This window comes from Galeopterus variegatus, unplaced genomic scaffold, assembly GCF_000696425.1.
Source record: "Galeopterus variegatus unplaced genomic scaffold, G_variegatus-3.0.2 Scaffold1044, whole genome shotgun sequence".
Lineage (NCBI taxonomy): Eukaryota > Metazoa > Chordata > Mammalia > Dermoptera > Cynocephalidae > Galeopterus > Galeopterus variegatus.
The window spans coordinates 268428-284504 of record NW_007727155.1 but is presented as its reverse complement, the minus strand read 5'-3'; the positions used below and the strand labels follow the sequence as shown (position 1 = coordinate 284504).

Below are 16077 nucleotides of genomic sequence, written 5' to 3'. Positions count from 1 at the left end.
CATGTTGGATGGTGGTGAGTATGAAGGAGAAAAATAAAGTGGAGAAATGGGATGGGGAGTCGAGGTGGGGGAATCACAGTGTGAATGGAGCAATCTGGGGAGGCCTCACTGAGGAGGGACTTTTGAGCAAAGACCTGGGGGAAGTAGTGAGGGAACCAGCCACGTGAAGATGCGAGGGGACAGCATCAGGAGAGAGCGAGCAGCGCGTGCAAAGGCCCTGAGGCAGGAGCAGCGATGTGCTGGGCGGGGGTGGGCCGGTGAGGGCAGAGCGGGGCAGGATCCGACTGTGTTTATAAAGGACTCCTCTGGCCGCTGCTCGGCGAGGAAAGCACGGGCAGGGGTGGGGAGGTGAATGGGGAGCTGCTGCACCAGGCCAGACCCTGTGCACAGAGGCTCACAATTGGCGGGGTGGGAGCGTGGCGGGGAGTTGCTGTGGAACTGGGAGAAGGTGCTGGATTCCGAATCTGTTTTGACGGGAGAGCCCACAAGGCCAGCTGCTAGACTGGGAGGTGGGGTAGGAGAGACAGAAGGGGGGGGAGTCAGCATAGCCCCTGCCCAGCAGTGACTCAAAGCCAGGTCCTAGGAGTCTGAGCCCTGTGTGCTCAAACCCCAGCTCTGTTGCTGATTTGTGCGCTTTGGACAAAATCCCGTGCTGTTCTGTGCTTGTTTCCCCACCAGGTGGGATTGGTCCACTCTTTGATGTGGGTTCCTTGGAGGAGAGCCCAAGGGCCGCCTGTGCTCCAAGCCTGCCACCCCCAGGACCCAGGAGTACAGCCACATGGGCTGAGGCTGCTTGGGGTAATACCACAGGTGGCCACCAGGTGGCGATGGTGCGCTGCTCTTCCTGAGCCACCAGGAGACAGGGGGTGGGGGGTGGGGGGTGTTGCCCACTAGCAGCGACTGTTTCTCTGCAAAGGGAGGACCGTCAGAGCCAAAGCCCATGTTGAGGCCCTTCCCTAGGCCATCTTCTGTTTTAAGATTTGTAATCACCATGCCCTCTTCCCATACCATGAAATAGCAAAACCCAGTGTCACCTGCAGTCCATCCACCCTGACCCATGCACGTGGTCACTGGGTGGCCAGCCCCCCACCCCCATCTTCCCCATGCCCCAGTGGTTCAGGGCCCAAAACTGTGGCCCTTCCCTGCTGCAGGGATGCCACCCTGCCCCCACCCCAGGAGTCATGGGTCAGCAGGTCCTTGAGAGGAGGCATGTTCACAGGGGGTGTCACAAGCACTCAGACCACCAGCATCAACTTCAGGTGTCAGTGTGGCTGGGCATGCTCAGCTCCACATTTTAAAGGAAGAAAAAAAGAGATGCTCTCCAGCCCCACCCCTGGCCAAGAACATTTTGAGATGGTGGACACACCTGTATCCTTGCTGCCCAATACGGTAGCCACCAGCTGGTGGCTACTGAGGACCACACAAGTGGGTACTGCAACTGAGAAGCTTAACTTTAAAGAGCCACATGTGGCCAGTGGCCCCTGTACTGGGTGGCACCTGACTTCCCCTCTACCTCTGCCTGCCCATGCCCTGGAAGTGCAGGCTCCCCACATGACAAAGAACTGCTGGGTTCCCCAGATGGCAGCCCTACCCCAGCCCCTGAAAGAAACCACTCCAAGCAACGGTATTTTTCCAATTAAATCTTTTTCTTTTCTTTTTTCTTTTTTTATGAAAAAGATCACACAGAATTTGCCAACAAACAAAATTCCAAAAGAAACTTTAAAAAAAAAAAGGAAAACAATAGTTCCCCCAAAAAACTAAACCGAAGTCTGGCTTTTCCTTCCCTCACGATTGTCTGGATGAGGCCTCCCGTGTCTCTGGAAGGCTCGGGGGCTGGTTAAGTGCTTTCTGGGGCCCGAGCAGGGACGCTGGGCTCGGGCCGGCTCCCTCGCTCTCCCTCGCTCGTCTTCTCTCTAACTCCTCAGTCCTGGGGGTGAGTACAGTACACTTGGGCTGGGGCGGGGTGTGCGGGGCTGGGGAGGCCAGTGAAGCCGGGTGCTAGACACTCACAATCTAACAGGAAATAAAAAATAATATTCTGCACGTCAGAATGTGTTCTCTTTTTTTTTTTTTTTTTTTATAATTTCATAGCTATTTTTTTCACAGTTTTAAAAAGTTTATATTTATATATATTTATATATATTTATCTTTATATATATAATTAAAAAGTTGACTCCATTTAAAGGCTTATGATACAGGGGCGGGGCGAGTCTTTCTTGGTACAATAAAACTGTACAGGTTAAGAACTGCCACCTCCCTCCTGGGCGGGGAGGGGCCGGGCGTGGCCAGGGCCAGGGTTTCAGCACCAATGGGGTTTTCTGTAGTGTGAGGGTCTGGGCCAGATTGGGCCCTGCCTTGCCCATGTTCCTGGGCTCCCCTGTCCCCCAGCTCTGCTCAGCAAGTCTAGGCCATCCTGAGAGGGTGGGGGCTGGCATAGTCGGTGAGGCTGGCGTTGGGCCGCCTCTGTCCCATGGTGGGAGGCCTTGGGGTGGGCTCTGTGCTGAGGGTAGCCAGGAACCCCAGAGCGGCGTCAGTTTGCTTCCCTGGAAACATCCTCCCCACTGAATCCTGGGAACGCCTGGGTCCCCGCTGCAGCCACAGTCTGGAGGGCCGGCCTACCAAGTGCTTACAAGGTACTGGCAGGGACGCCCAAGGCCCCATCCTGGCCAAGGACGCCCTGAGGGGGTTTGGCAGAGCCATACCCTGATAACTGACAGGAGCCCCTGTCCTGGGGGCACCAGAGGGTTCAGAGAGTGGGGCTGGAGATGTGTGCACATGTGTGCACACACGTGCATGCATAAGGGCACACACATGTACACACACACTCACCCAGGGCGTCCACGTGCACAATGACCACATGCACACGCCCACGGGCACACTTGCATGCACACAACGCACATGGTCCCCGCGCAGTGGCAGTGATGGGGAGGGGCCCCTTCAGCCCTTGGGCCACAAGGCAGCTTGTGGGGCCTGGGCGCGCCCTGGCGTGGCACTCAGCAGAGCACGGGCACGCCATCTGTGGAGAAGATCATGCCTGTGGTGGGCTCATAGGTGCCCGCAAGGTAGTACAGGCCCTCGCTGTCCTGGTACTTCTTGGTCTTGAGCATCTGCTCGTACTGCTCCAAGCCCACCACCAGGCACTTGTGCGACACAGTCTGCACGTCGTTCTCGTCCACATGCGAGGACTGGTACAGGGCACGCTGCAGGCAGGGGGTGGGTGTCAGAGATGGCAGGAGAGAGGGAAGACCCCTCCTGGACCAGAGAATGCCTTAAGGGCAGAGACCCAGGAACTGACAGAAACAGAAAGTGAAGACAAGAATGAAGAGAGACCAAGAGACACAGAGAGACAGAGATCAAGAGAGACAGAGAAAGAGACTGTGAGGAGATAGCCTAAGAAAGACAGACAGACCCAGAGACCAGGAGCCAGGAAGCTCAGAGTCACAGAGACAGAAGGTCAGAGGCTGAGGTCGGAGGCGACAGGAGGCAGGGGTGAGGCACATCTGTGAACACCAGGGCCCGGGCCCCTGCGTGGGTCGTGCTTGGAGAGGGCAGCCACCCACAATGTGCCCGACACCCTCCTACCTCCATGAAGTCCTTCCTCTGGCTGGAGGCCCGCAGGGCTGCAGGGAGGCTGCGGCCAGACTTCTGGTCCCACTGCTGTGTGGGGTACAGACAGGGGCTGGGGGTGAGCTAAGGCCTTGCCTCATTCTGCCCCCAGACGCCAGGGCAGAATGTCACCAACTGGCAGGCTGGGCAAGGCCCCTGGCCTCAGCCTGCCCACTCTGCTAGGCCATTGCTCCCCCAACACCCAGAATGTCTGACCCCAGGGGGACCACAGGTCTGCCCTACAGTGCCTGAGACATAGTGGGGGTTGGGGGGGCACAGCATGGCCCACAGGCTCACCTGGCCCTCGTGGAACTGCTTGCCCGGGCTGGTTTCCTCAGGGTGGTAGAACCACTTAACGCGGACCACCATGTTGTTGCCCCACGACTCCCACATACTCTGGATGCGGCCGATGTAGGGCAGGTTGGGGCGTCCGGCCGACAGGAACACGGCACAGTCCCCGATGCGAATCATCTCTTTGCCACGTACGATGGCCTTGTAGAAGAGCTTGCGGGCCTTGCCCTTCATGCCGCGCCTCTGAGGGAGACGCGCAACAGGGTGTGAGCAAGCAGGCCCCACCCCAGCAGGCCCTGAGCCTGGAACCCGTCCCCCGGCCCCTAAGTCAACTGTTGTCAAACTCAGGGGGCTCTGCAGGGAGGGGGCGCAAGGGGAGGAAGCCCCCTTGTTTTGCTCCAACTTGGAAGGCACCTCTTTCATCTCTCTGACATACTCCACGAGGGATTTTATTTAATCTAAGGATTCTGAAGCCAAAGGGACTTTTTCTTGGCAGCTGGCCAGTATGGGGACTGACCCCTCAACTTTCATGTCATCATCACCACGCTCTAATCAACTAAGCTGACCTGCCAGCCCCAAGGGGCCTTTAACTCCCTGTTCTGCAGCAGCACTGGCAAATGATGCCTGCAAAGCCCACAGACCCACGCTGGGATGTGCAGGGATTCCTGCCCTCCCCACCCCATGCCTCCTGTAGCCCTGGGCCCAGCACTATCCTGCCCCTCACCCTGCAAGGCAGAGGCAGCCCCATGCAACCTCCACTTTCTAGGCAGGGAAAGTGAGGTCCAGGGAGGAGACCAGGATGGGAGGCCAATGCGGACACCCAGGGGCTCCTTGTGGCACGTGTGGACAGAGCACAGCATGGCTTGCATGTGATGGAGGCTGGTGGCCATCCCAAAACAAAAATTCATTCAATGCACCCGTAGGGCCCCAGAAACTTGCCACTCCCTGCAGTCTCAGTCTACACCAGCATATGTAGCGTGGCCCCTGGGAGGATCACTCTCATGGCCTGTGAGGCTAAAAGAGGATCCTTGTCCCAGACTCTAAGATGAGGACTTGGGATGAAAGTGAGTTATCTAGACATGTTCCCAGGAACAGCGGGAAGGGCAGTGGGGAAGTGGGACCCAGAAGGAGAGATACACAAAGTCCGGCTGGGGCCTCAGCATGAGTCACCCCCCCACACACACAGGTGGCCTGGCCAGAGGTGAGAGAGGTGGAGGAGGCACACCCGCCCTGCAGGTGTGGGCTAAGGGCTGTCCCTGGAGAACATCAACCCCAGCCCCCAAGAAGGGCAGCCACCAAGCGACCACTGCCAGTCCCCTGGTGGGGGGGTTTGCTTATTCACTCAACAAACACTTTCTGAAGAATCCTTGGTGCCACCTCAGCCTAGCTCCACCGTCACCATCCCTAAGTGAGAAACTCCTCCAAGAACCAGAGCTAAGCGAAGCTCTGCCCTCCCACAGAACCGGCCTCAAGCTAAATTCAAAAACTTATTTTCCCCTTGTCACACTGGCTGCTAGACTCAAAGTCAAATTTTGAGCTTAAGATGAGGAAACCTACACACTGATTTCCTACATTATGCAGCAGAGCCTTTTCTACTTAACTCACCGGGTCCACAGCAGTAACCAACTCTTTAGCAGGCACGCCGCTAATTTCTTATGTGTGCTCTGTAAACTATTAAAATTCCCTTCATCTTAAGGAACAGTAGAAATATATTCAAGGTGGGACAAACGGCCAAGCTTTCTAAGCTGACCACCTCTGACAGCAGTTGTGCGTCCTGGCACCCGGCACCTACTCCCCTCCTCACAGATGACCCTCTCGTCCAATGGGACCCCCGTGGGACTGACCCCGCCCCCGCAGCGGGCACAGGACTTGGTGTGGCCGATCAGAACATCCTATCCTCTTCCTGATCACTGTGGTTGGCCCAGGCATGGGCCTAGAACCAAGCCAAAAACATTCAAGCAACTTTAGCTTGAACCCCTGGGAGAAAGACACCTTCCTTCCTACTGTCACTTCTGAGCTGGTTGAAAGTGAACTGAAAGCTACTGGATGGACCTTCCTGTCACCAAGAAGGGAGGTGCTGCCCGAGAAGGAGACCAGCACCAAGGAAGGAGAGAGAAGCTGAAGCCTGAAGCATGGACCAGTGAGTGTGTCTGAAGACAGCCATTGATTCCCTGGACCCATCTGAACCTGGAGCTGAACACTCCTGAACTTTTCTGTTAAAGAAGCCAATAAGTTTGGCCTTGCATTTAAGTCCATTTCAGCTAGGTTTCTGTCCTTTTGCAGTGGTAAGAGCCCTTTCTGAAACCTGCAAATGGCAGATGCTAAAGTGAGGAATGGGCAGGTTATGGTGGCGGCAGAACAGGGAGGACATGCCTTCCTTGGTTCTTGATAATGCCCCCTCAGATAAAGTGCCTCTCGGGATGAGCAGTCTAGGGGGCCTAGCCCCACAGCCTTCAGAAAAGATTCCATGAGAAATTACATCGCTAAAGTCAGGCCTCTTAAGTGGTGAGCTGGCCAGGAGAGGCTCTTTCCAAGAGGACTTAGCCAGATAATCCAGGCTGACTGGTTAGCTCACTCAGTGTGGTGTTGAAAACAGCAAGGTCGAGGGCTCAGATCCTGGGACCAGCCAGCTGCAAAACAATATATATGCTAGCAATATTGATTTAATCAACATATCTCAATGTTCAACCCCAAAAATATGTATAATCGATTTTGATTCAATAAATAAAATAAATTGGTTAAAAAATAAAGAGTGAGATGATTGAAAAAAAAAAATGAGTCAGATAATGCTGTGCCCTGCAGGGACAGAGAAGCCAGGTTATCTGCCCCAAATTCAAGTTAATGACCAATGGCAGGGAGGCCCTAAGAAAGCCAGAGCTGCAGTTCAAATGGCTGCACCCCCTTCCTGCTCTGCACCCCCTGCCTGACAGAGAAAATACCTCTGTTCTAAGGAGCCCCCAGGGGGAGCAGCCTGGGCAAGAAGCAGCTGTTCTCCCACTCTGGGGCTTCTAACTGCCCTTGGGTGGCAGAGGGAGAGCCATAAAAGGCTACTGCTTATAGGACACAGAAACCCCTGAGAACTGATTCACAATATTCCACAGCTTCTGCCTTGTTGATCATCCCAAGAAGCTGACACAGTGTGAATATGCCAGAAGCTTCTGAACTTTTAAGAGGTGTGTTGCCGGAGACACCCCAAACCTGTCACTGTCAACCCCTGAATTCTTAACCTAAACCTGCCGTGGCAGCAACCAGGCTTTATAGAGCTAGAGACCCGGCAGGGGTATCTCCTCAAAGCCGACTTCCACGTGGCCTTGGAGGACCCTGGTCTACAGAGATCAGTGATGAGGAGCTGGCCACACCTGCAGACAAGGACACCCTCCCACACCTGCTGGGCAAGAAAGCTGGCTCTTCCTACTCAGGGATGTGGGATGGACTGAGGACCACGGGGGCTGTTCCCATTCTCCACACAGAAGCTTCCAGAAGAGTTATTGCCAATTTCCTCCACTGAGAAGTACATGTGTACATGTGTGCACGTGAGCACGTGTGCACCTGTATGTGTGTGCGTGTTATGTGTGTGCGTGTGCATGTGCATGTGTTTGTGCGTGCACGTGTACGTGTGTGCATGTTATGTGTGTGCACGTGTGCGCATGAGCACCTGTGTGTGCATGTTATGTGTGTGCGTGTGCATGTGCACGTGTTTGTGCGTGCATGTGTATGTGTACACGTGTGCATGTGTGTGCACACACCTGTGTGTAAGTGCGCGTGTGGGTGTACACATGTGTACGTAGAGTAGGCAGCCACAGGGTGGGCTAGGAGGGCTCCTTCTGGACAATGAAGCTCCCCGCTGTGGGGGTGGACACAGGACCCAGGCCTGGCTAACCAGAACTTTCTGTCTTTTGAGGCATATTGATTAGCTCAGGGGTGGGCACCTGATCCAAGCCAGGCCAAGGAGACTTGACCCTGGAGTTCTGTGGGCAAATAAAGGGCAAGAAGCACCTCCTGCCGGGATACCTAACTGGTGAACGAAAGCCTTTAGCATGCTGGTATGTAAAGTTACAGAGTAGCTGGATATAAAGCTAACGTGAAGAAAAACAGGATATTAAGCCAAGAGGTTTCGAAACTGAACCCCTGCGGAAGGGGCTGGCTTGGTGCCTGCACACATTCTTCATTTGGGTTCCACATGAGGGTGGCACTGGGTCCCGGGGACCAGAGGGCAGGGCCACTCTGTGAAGGACATGGGCTTTGGAGTCAGACAGATCTGGGTATCCTTGGACATTGAAAGTCAGTGTACCCATCTATAAAAGAGGACGCCACCATAACCCTCAACCCAACCCCTGCCCTGGGCTTGCTGGGGGGACATGAGGGGAAGGGAGGGCCCAGTGTGGAGTGGTCAGCCCACCAGAGGACAGTGCCTCCAGACCCTTGCCCCGGCCTGACGCCATGGTTACCTGGGTGGGCTTGCCGAACCACTTCCAGAGCTGCCGGGCTGGCAGGAAGGCAGCAATCTTGGGCCTGTTCTCCACGGATGGCAGGCGCTGCCGCTTGGCCAGCTCCTTGGTGGTGGGGAGATGGACGCCCTCTCTCTTTTTGGGACGGCTCTTGGCCCCAGCCTGAGCCTTGGGCTGCAGAGGCTGCGGGGGCTGGGGCGGGGGCGCCTGGGGCTGAGGGGCGGGCGCCTTCTTGCCTGGAGACTGGGCCGAGGAGCGGGCCTTGCCGGCCTGCTTGGGTGCCTTGGTGGGGAGGGCTGGCTGCGCAGGGGGACCAGCTGTGGGGGCGGGGGCTGCCTCCTCGTCCGAGCTGCAGGAAGAGTCCTCGTCTGTGGTGGAGGAGGAGGAGGAGGAGGACGAGGAGGAGGAGGAGGACGAGGACGAGGAGGACGAGGACGAGGAGGACGAGGACGAGGATGAAGAGGACGAGGAGGACGAGGAGGAGGACGAAGAGGAAGAAGAGGAAGAGGAGGAGGAAGAAGAGGAGGAGGAGGAGGAGGCAGGAGAGGACGCCCGGGAGCTAGAGGCGCTGCAGCTCCGGCCACCAGCGCCACGGCCTCCGTCCCCATTCTTCTCGCCTTCCTCCTCTCCTTCTGTTTCTGAACCGCTGCTGCTGCTGCTGTTGCTGCTGCTGCTGCTGCTGCTGCCGCTGCTGCCGCTGCTCTCCGACTCCTCAGCCCCATCCTGCTCAGCCTGGGCCTTGTCCGGGCTCTTGGGGTCCCCAGAGTCCTCAAACGTGAGCCCCGACCCGGGCTCCTGGGCGAGGTCCCCATCCATGGCCTTGGGCCAGGCTGTCTTGGGATCACCGCTGCCCACGGTCGGGGGATAGCTGCCCAGGCTCAGGAGGCTCTTGGGCTCCTGCCAGCCCCCAGCCCCCAGGTCCTCCCGCAGAAGCAGGGCCTCTTTGGCCTTTTTGCTCTTGGGCGATGTGACCCCCTCATGGTCCAGTTTGACAAGCAGCTCGGCCTCCTCTCCTGGCCTCCGAGGGCCCTTGGTGCCCGACTCCTCAGCAGCCCGAGCCTTCTTGGGCTTGGGGCGGGTGGCAGGCATGGTGATGGGCATGGTGACGGGTGTGGGGGTGGGGGCTGGGGCCGCTGTGGGGGCAGGCAACTCTCCGAAGGGCTCAGGAGCCGGGCAGCTGGCAAAAGTGGAAGGTGCAGGGCTAGCCTGTGGGGGTGCAGGGCGAGCCTTGGTGGCTTTGGCCCGCTTGTCCACAGGTTCTGGGGGGCTCTTCTTGGAACCTGGGGTACTGATTGGCTCTGGAGCCAATGGGGCACTGGGGACCTCATCCATTGAGCCCCCCTCCTCCAGGACAGCAGCTCTGTCTAGAAAGAGAAGAAAAGAGACGTGAGGCCGGGGGCAGGGGCTGCTGCAGCCAGGGCGGGGGCTTCCTGGCTAGAGACCAGCTGGGACCCCCAAGTCAGGAAGCCCTAGTTTCAATCCTCGCTCTGCCGATTCCTGAGCAGGGCCTGGGTATGGTGCCCTCTGTGGACCTCAGGACGAGCGGCTCTCATACAACAATCATCTTAAGTTGTGTTGGCCCCAAAGTGGGTCCCCTCCAGTACTTGGCTTTTAGCCCAAAGTACTGTTCTCTGGACTCTTGAGTGAGACAGAACCAGGCTGAATCTCAGCTCTGCCTATGACAAATCAACCTGCCTCCCTCAGCCTGGTCAGAATCGCCCTGTGGTGCAGACCTCTTACAGAGATGGGGGGTGGTCACTTCGGCAGGACCCCAAGCCCTCTGCTCAGATTCCTAGAGGTGCCCTACCTCCCGCCCTGTCCCTGAGCCTTGGCCAGGCAGGGCTTGGCCAACCTACCACCCTTGGCCTTGGTGCTGGGTTTCCGCCCACGCCCTCGGGCCTTGGCTCCTGACTCCTCCGACCCCGTTGTGCCCCCCTCTTTGCCTTCCCCGGTGTCTTTGCTGGTCTTCCGGCTGCGGCGCTTGGCGCTCGGCACCAGGAGGGCTGGGGACGGCTCAGCACCTGCAGGGGCAGAGTGGACACGGGCTCAGGCCTGGGTTCCCCATCTCTAAGTTTATCACTTGGAACTGCGATTGGGGAGGAAGCAGCTGACACCATGCGGCTGATCCCGGTTGGACTCCCCTGGTGAGATGCATGGTCCACAAGGGAAGCCTCGTCTGCAGGGAACAGCTCAGAGGTGTTTGCACACAAGCTGCTCAGCAGGGGCCACTAAAGGAACTGAGAGGGGCTGAACAAAGATGCCAACCTCTGTTGTTTTTATGATCCACTTAGAAAAGTTCAAAACCTCTGAAGTTATCAACCCCAAGAAGTCAGCCAGCACTGGGTCCAAGTCCTGCCTCTGCCTCTCACTAGTGGTGGGACCCTGGAAAAGTCATTAGCCAATTTGAACCCAGTTTCATCTCTGGTCAGTCAAACGGGACAGTAGTGCTAGCCGCACGCGGCTGACGCAAGAACTCAACACTGTCTTGGCCACAGGGAGCCTGGGACTATCGATAACAATTCTTGATCAGCTCTCCATGGCCAGGGTTGCCAGGCCTGCAGCTGCCCTCATGGCCCACAGGACAGAGAGGCCCTGAGAGCCCCTCTCCTCAGCACTGTTCTGACCCCCACCCCCCACCCCTTTGATTTCTGCCATTTCCATTCCCTGTGTGTCCCCATGGTCCAGTGACTGCCAGAGCCCAGAGCTGGGCTGGAGGGAAGCAGGGGAGTACCCCAGGCGGGGAAGCTGGCGAGGCCTGATGGGCAGTGCCTGAAGGATAGCAGGAACCATGGATGTCACAAGTCGGCACTCACACTGGATCTTATAGTCAGGGGGCAGCAGGCGGATGTGTGAGAGTGGGATTCGCCCTGTGTCTCCATCATCAAACTCCACAGTGATCAGGTCCCCATCGTCCTCCAAGTCCAGCAGCCCTGTTGGAGGAGGGGCAGGTCAGGGGAGGCCCTCGGACCTCCCTGGTGGGACACGAGGGTGAAGGGGCTGGGGTGGTAGGGACATAGAGGTGCAGGACGTAGGCTTTAGACCACATGGTCCCAGGTGGGAGTACTGGCTCTCCCATTTCCAGCTGTGTGTGTGTCCCAGACTTCAGGTGACGTGTGACAGCTGATCACACACACTTCTGCCCACTTGCTCCCAAGACCCTTCCCAAAACAGCAGTGAAGGGACAGCAAGGGTGTCAACCCTGAGGAGAAAGAGAAGGGCAAGGAGAGGGCAGCAGGGGAGGCAGTGGCGTTTTGGAAGCTGACGCTGCAACAAATGAGCAGGAGCTGAGTCTGGTCTCAGCTTTGTTGCTCTGTCAGTTGCCTAGAAGGTGACACCAGCAAGTAGGAAGCCAGTTTTCCCAAAAGAACCTGCCACAGTTTGGGCCTGAGATGCCCACACACCTCTGGAGGCAGGGGTTTGGGGGACTCCAACACTGAACAGGCTGAGGGTTGTGCAGAGAGCATGAACTGGGAGGTTTTACCCCCAGAGAAAGGCTCTGGACTGAAGGACACTGGGCACAAATGAGAAGGGTGGGCTGGGCCCCACCCCAAAACCAGGGCTGAATGAGCATGAACTGGGAGGTTTTACCCCCAGAGAAAGGCTCTGGACTGAAGGACACTGGGCACAGATGAGAAGGGTGGGCTGGGCCCCACCCCAAAACCAGGGCTGAACGGAGTCTGCATACTGAATGGTGACGCCAGCCTACTTCCCAAATGCCAGATGCTGAGCCTATCTCCCCACAGAGGCCTTGGAGAATCTGACCGGCTGCAAGAAAAGACCTACATGTGCTGGTATTTGGGGGTCCCCTAACAAAACATTCCTGCCCACCCACTCTCATAAGCCCTCGCTCATGCACAGAGCTTCCAACTGGCTCGTCGATGTCTCTCTTTTTCCACTAAGGACCACCAGAGATGTAAGGACAGTCCCTAAAGAAAGAAAAAGCACAGAACTAATAAATACAGGGAAGAGTGAGCTCAGAAGAAAATGGGGCTGAAGAAATGTAAAATGAAAAAACAGAGAAGACTCCACCAAAACATACTGGAACTAATAAGCAATTTCAGTAAGTGGTAGGATATAAAATCAACCCAGAAAAATCAATAGCCTTCTGATACAATTTGGATATGTTGTCCCCACAAAGCCCATGTTGGAATCTGATCCCCAATGTGGCAGTGTTGAGAGCTGTTTGGGTCATGGGGGGGTTAGGTTCCTCATGAATAGATTAATGTCATACTGGCCAGTCACCAAAAAAAAAAAAAAATTGAATAGATTAATGCCTTCCCTGCGGGTGAGGTTCGTGAGTGAGTTCTCACTCTATCAGTTCCCCAGGAGAGCTGGTTGTTAAGAGGAGCCTGGCACCTCCGCCCTGCCCCCTTGCTTCCTCTTGCCATGTGATCCTGCACCTGCCAGCTGCCCTGCCGTTTTCTTTTTCTGCTGTGAGTAGAAGCAGCCTGAGGCCCGCACCAGATGTAGCTGTCCCAGAATCGTGAGCCAAATAAACCTCTTTTCTTTATAAATTACCCAGTCTCAGATATTGTTACAGCAACACAAAAACAGTTAATACACCTTCCTATATACGAATAACGCAATAGCCAAAGAAGAAATCAAGCAAGTAATCCCATTCACAACAGCTACTAAGGAAATGAAACACCTAAGAGTGAGTTTAACCAAGGAGGTGAAAGATCCCTACAATGGAAACTATAAAACACTGGTGAAAAAAAGTGAAGAGGACACAAATAAATGGAAAGATATCCCATGTCATAGGTCAGGAGAATTAACATCATCAACATGTCCATATTACCGAAAGCAATCTACATATTCAACATAATCCCTATCAAAATACCAATGATGTTCTTCACAAAAATAGAACAAATGATCTTAAAATTTGTATGGAACCACAAAGACTCCATACAGCTAAAGCAATCTTGAACAAAAAGAACAAAGTTGGAGGTATCACACTCCCTGACTTCAAAATATATTATACAGCTACGCCAAAACAGTACAGAACTGGCATAAAAACAGACAAATTGACCATCGGAATAAAGAGCCCCAAAATAAACTCATACATTTATAACCAACTGATTTTTGACAAAGGAGCCAAAAATATACAGTGGGGAAAGGCCAGCCTCTTCAACAAATGGTGCTGGGAAAACTGGATATCCACATGCAGGAGATTGAAACGAGACCCCTCTCGCCATAGACAGAAATCAACTCAAAATGGATCAAAAACCTAAATTTAAGACCTGAAACTATAAAACTACTAGAAGAAAACATAGGGGAAATGCTACATGAAATGTAGCGGCACTTTTTTGAGCAAGACTACAAAGGAACAGGCAACTAAAGCAAAAATACACAAATGGGACTACATCAAACTAAAAAGCTTCTGCACAGCAAGGGACACTGTCAACAAAGTGAAGAGACAACCTACGGAAAGGGAGAAACTGTTTGCAAACTACACATCAGACAAGGAGTTAATATCCAAAATATATAAGGAACTCGACTCAACAGCAAAAAGCCAAATAACCCAATTTAAATAATGGGCAAAGAGGGCTGGCCGGTTAGCTCAGGTGGTTAGAGCACAGCCTTATAACACCACGGTCTTGGGTTCAGATCCCCGTATAAGCCAGCCACCAAAAAAAAGGGCAAAGGAACTGAACAGACATTTCTCAAAAGAAGACATACAAATGGCCAACAGGCACATGAAAAAATGCTCAGCATCACTAATCATCAGAAAAATACAAATGAAAACCAGAAGGAGATCTCATCTCACTCCAGTCAGGTTGGCTATTATCAATAAGACAAAAAACAACAAATGCTGGAGAGGATGTGGAGCAAAAGGGACTCTCCTATGTTGCTGGTGGAAACGTAAATTGGTACAGCCACTGTGGAAAACAGTAAGGAGGCTCTTCAGAGAACTAAAACTAGATCTACCGTATGACCCAGCTGTCACACTACTGGATATATACCTAAAGGAAATGAAATCAATATATCAAAAAGACACCTGCATTCCCCTGTTCACTACAACGCTATTTACAATAGCCAAGAGATGGAATCAACCTAAATGCCCATCCATGGATGGATGGATTAAAAAACTGTGGCATATAAATACAATGGAACACTACTCAGCTACAAAGAAAATGATATCCTATCACTTGGAGCAACATGGAAGGAACTGGAAAACATGTTAAGTGAAGTAAGTCAGATACAGAAAGACAAATACTGCATGATCTCACTCATATGTGGAATTTTTTTTAAAAAGTGGTTTTCATATAAGTAGAGTAGAATAATGGTTACCAGAAGTGGGGGGTGGTGGGGGACAGGGAGGAGAAGAGGTGGTCTAAGGGGTACACAACTATGCTATCTACCCTAATTGAGTCATTGTACAGTATATGCATGTATTGAAACCACACCCATAAGTATGTACAAGTACATGTTAAAATATTTTGAATAAGATAGGGCCGGCCCCGTGGCGCACCTGGGAGAGCAGCGGCACTCCCGCCGCGAGTTCGGATCCTATATGGGGATGGCTGGTGTGCTCACTGGCTGAGCGCAGTGCGGGCGACACCAAGCCAAGGGTTGCGATCCCCTTACCGGTCACGAAAAAGACAAAAAAAAAAAAATTTTTTTTTTTTAATAAGATAAAGAAAAAAAAGAAGAAGAAAAATATCTGGCGATCCCACTACTGGGAATATATCCAAAGGAAATTAAATCAGAAAAATAAATAAATAAATACATGAAATTAGTATGCCAAAGAGACACCCGCACTCCCATGTTCACTGCAGTGCTATTCACAAGAGCCAAGAGATGGAACCAACCTAAGTGTCCATCAGTGGAAAAAGAACATGTGGTATAGATACACAATGAGATATTATTTGGCCATAAAAAAGAAGGAAATCCTTTCATTTACGACATGGACGGACCTCAAGGACATTATGTTAAGAAAACTGAGCCAGGCACAGAAAGATGAATACTGCAGGATCTCACTCATATGTGGAATCTAAAAGAGTTGATCTCATAGAAGTAGAGAGTAGAATAGTGGTCACCAGGGGCTGGGGGATTTGGGGAGTTGGGGAGATGTCAGTCAAAGGACACAGAACTTCAGTTAGACAGCAGGAATAGGTTCAAGAGATCTAATGCACAACATAGTGACGATAGTTGATATATTCTTTAAAAATGAGAAGAGAGTGCATCTAAAGTGTTCTCACCACAAAGATGATAATTATGTGAGGTAATACATAAGGACATGTTAATTGGCCAGATTTAGTCATTCCACAATGTATACATACTTTGAAACATCATGCTGTACATAGTAAATACATACAATTTTATCTGTTGATGTAAAAAATAAAGTGGAAACAGTGATTGCCTCTGAGGAAGAGGAACTATGGGACTGGGCAACAGGCTGGGAGGTGAAATATTTTTCACTGTAAAGCTTTTGTACATTTTGATTTTGTACCATGTAAATTAATTACTTAGTAGAGATTGATATTAACCCCCATTTAAAAATGCAAAACAGGGAGGGTGGGCTAGGGAGAAATTGGTAAAGGGCCATGAAAAATGTTTACATCGTGTAATGATAAAATAAAAAAATTTTGAAATTTAAAAATTCACTAAAAAAAAAAATGAGAAAAAGTATAAAAATTATTTCATCCATATTTCTACCACCAGGAATTAACAACTGCTGACTTTTGTCAACTGGCTTCTAGTCCTTTTATGGTATGTGAAAAAAAATAAA

At 52.8% G+C, this 16077-nt stretch overlaps 1 protein-coding gene across 1 annotated transcript in view; it reads right to left on the bottom strand.

Annotated features, from left to right (window-relative positions):
* Positions 1–2573: 2573 nt before the first annotated feature.
* The window catches only part of TNRC18 (trinucleotide repeat containing 18), a 98358-nt gene continuing 84854 nt past the window's right edge, over positions 2574–16077 (bottom strand). The window contains exons 27-32 of the mRNA XM_008574420.1: positions 11159–11275; positions 10202–10366; positions 8346–9709; positions 3904–4140; positions 3583–3657; positions 2574–3200 (exon numbers count right to left, since the gene is read on the bottom strand). Of these exons, the coding sequence (XP_008572642.1) occupies positions 2994–3200; positions 3583–3657; positions 3904–4140; positions 8346–9709; positions 10202–10366; positions 11159–11275 (2165 nt within the window). The 3' untranslated portion in view covers positions 2574–2993. The remainder of the gene's footprint in view (positions 3201–3582; positions 3658–3903; positions 4141–8345; positions 9710–10201; positions 10367–11158; positions 11276–16077) is intronic.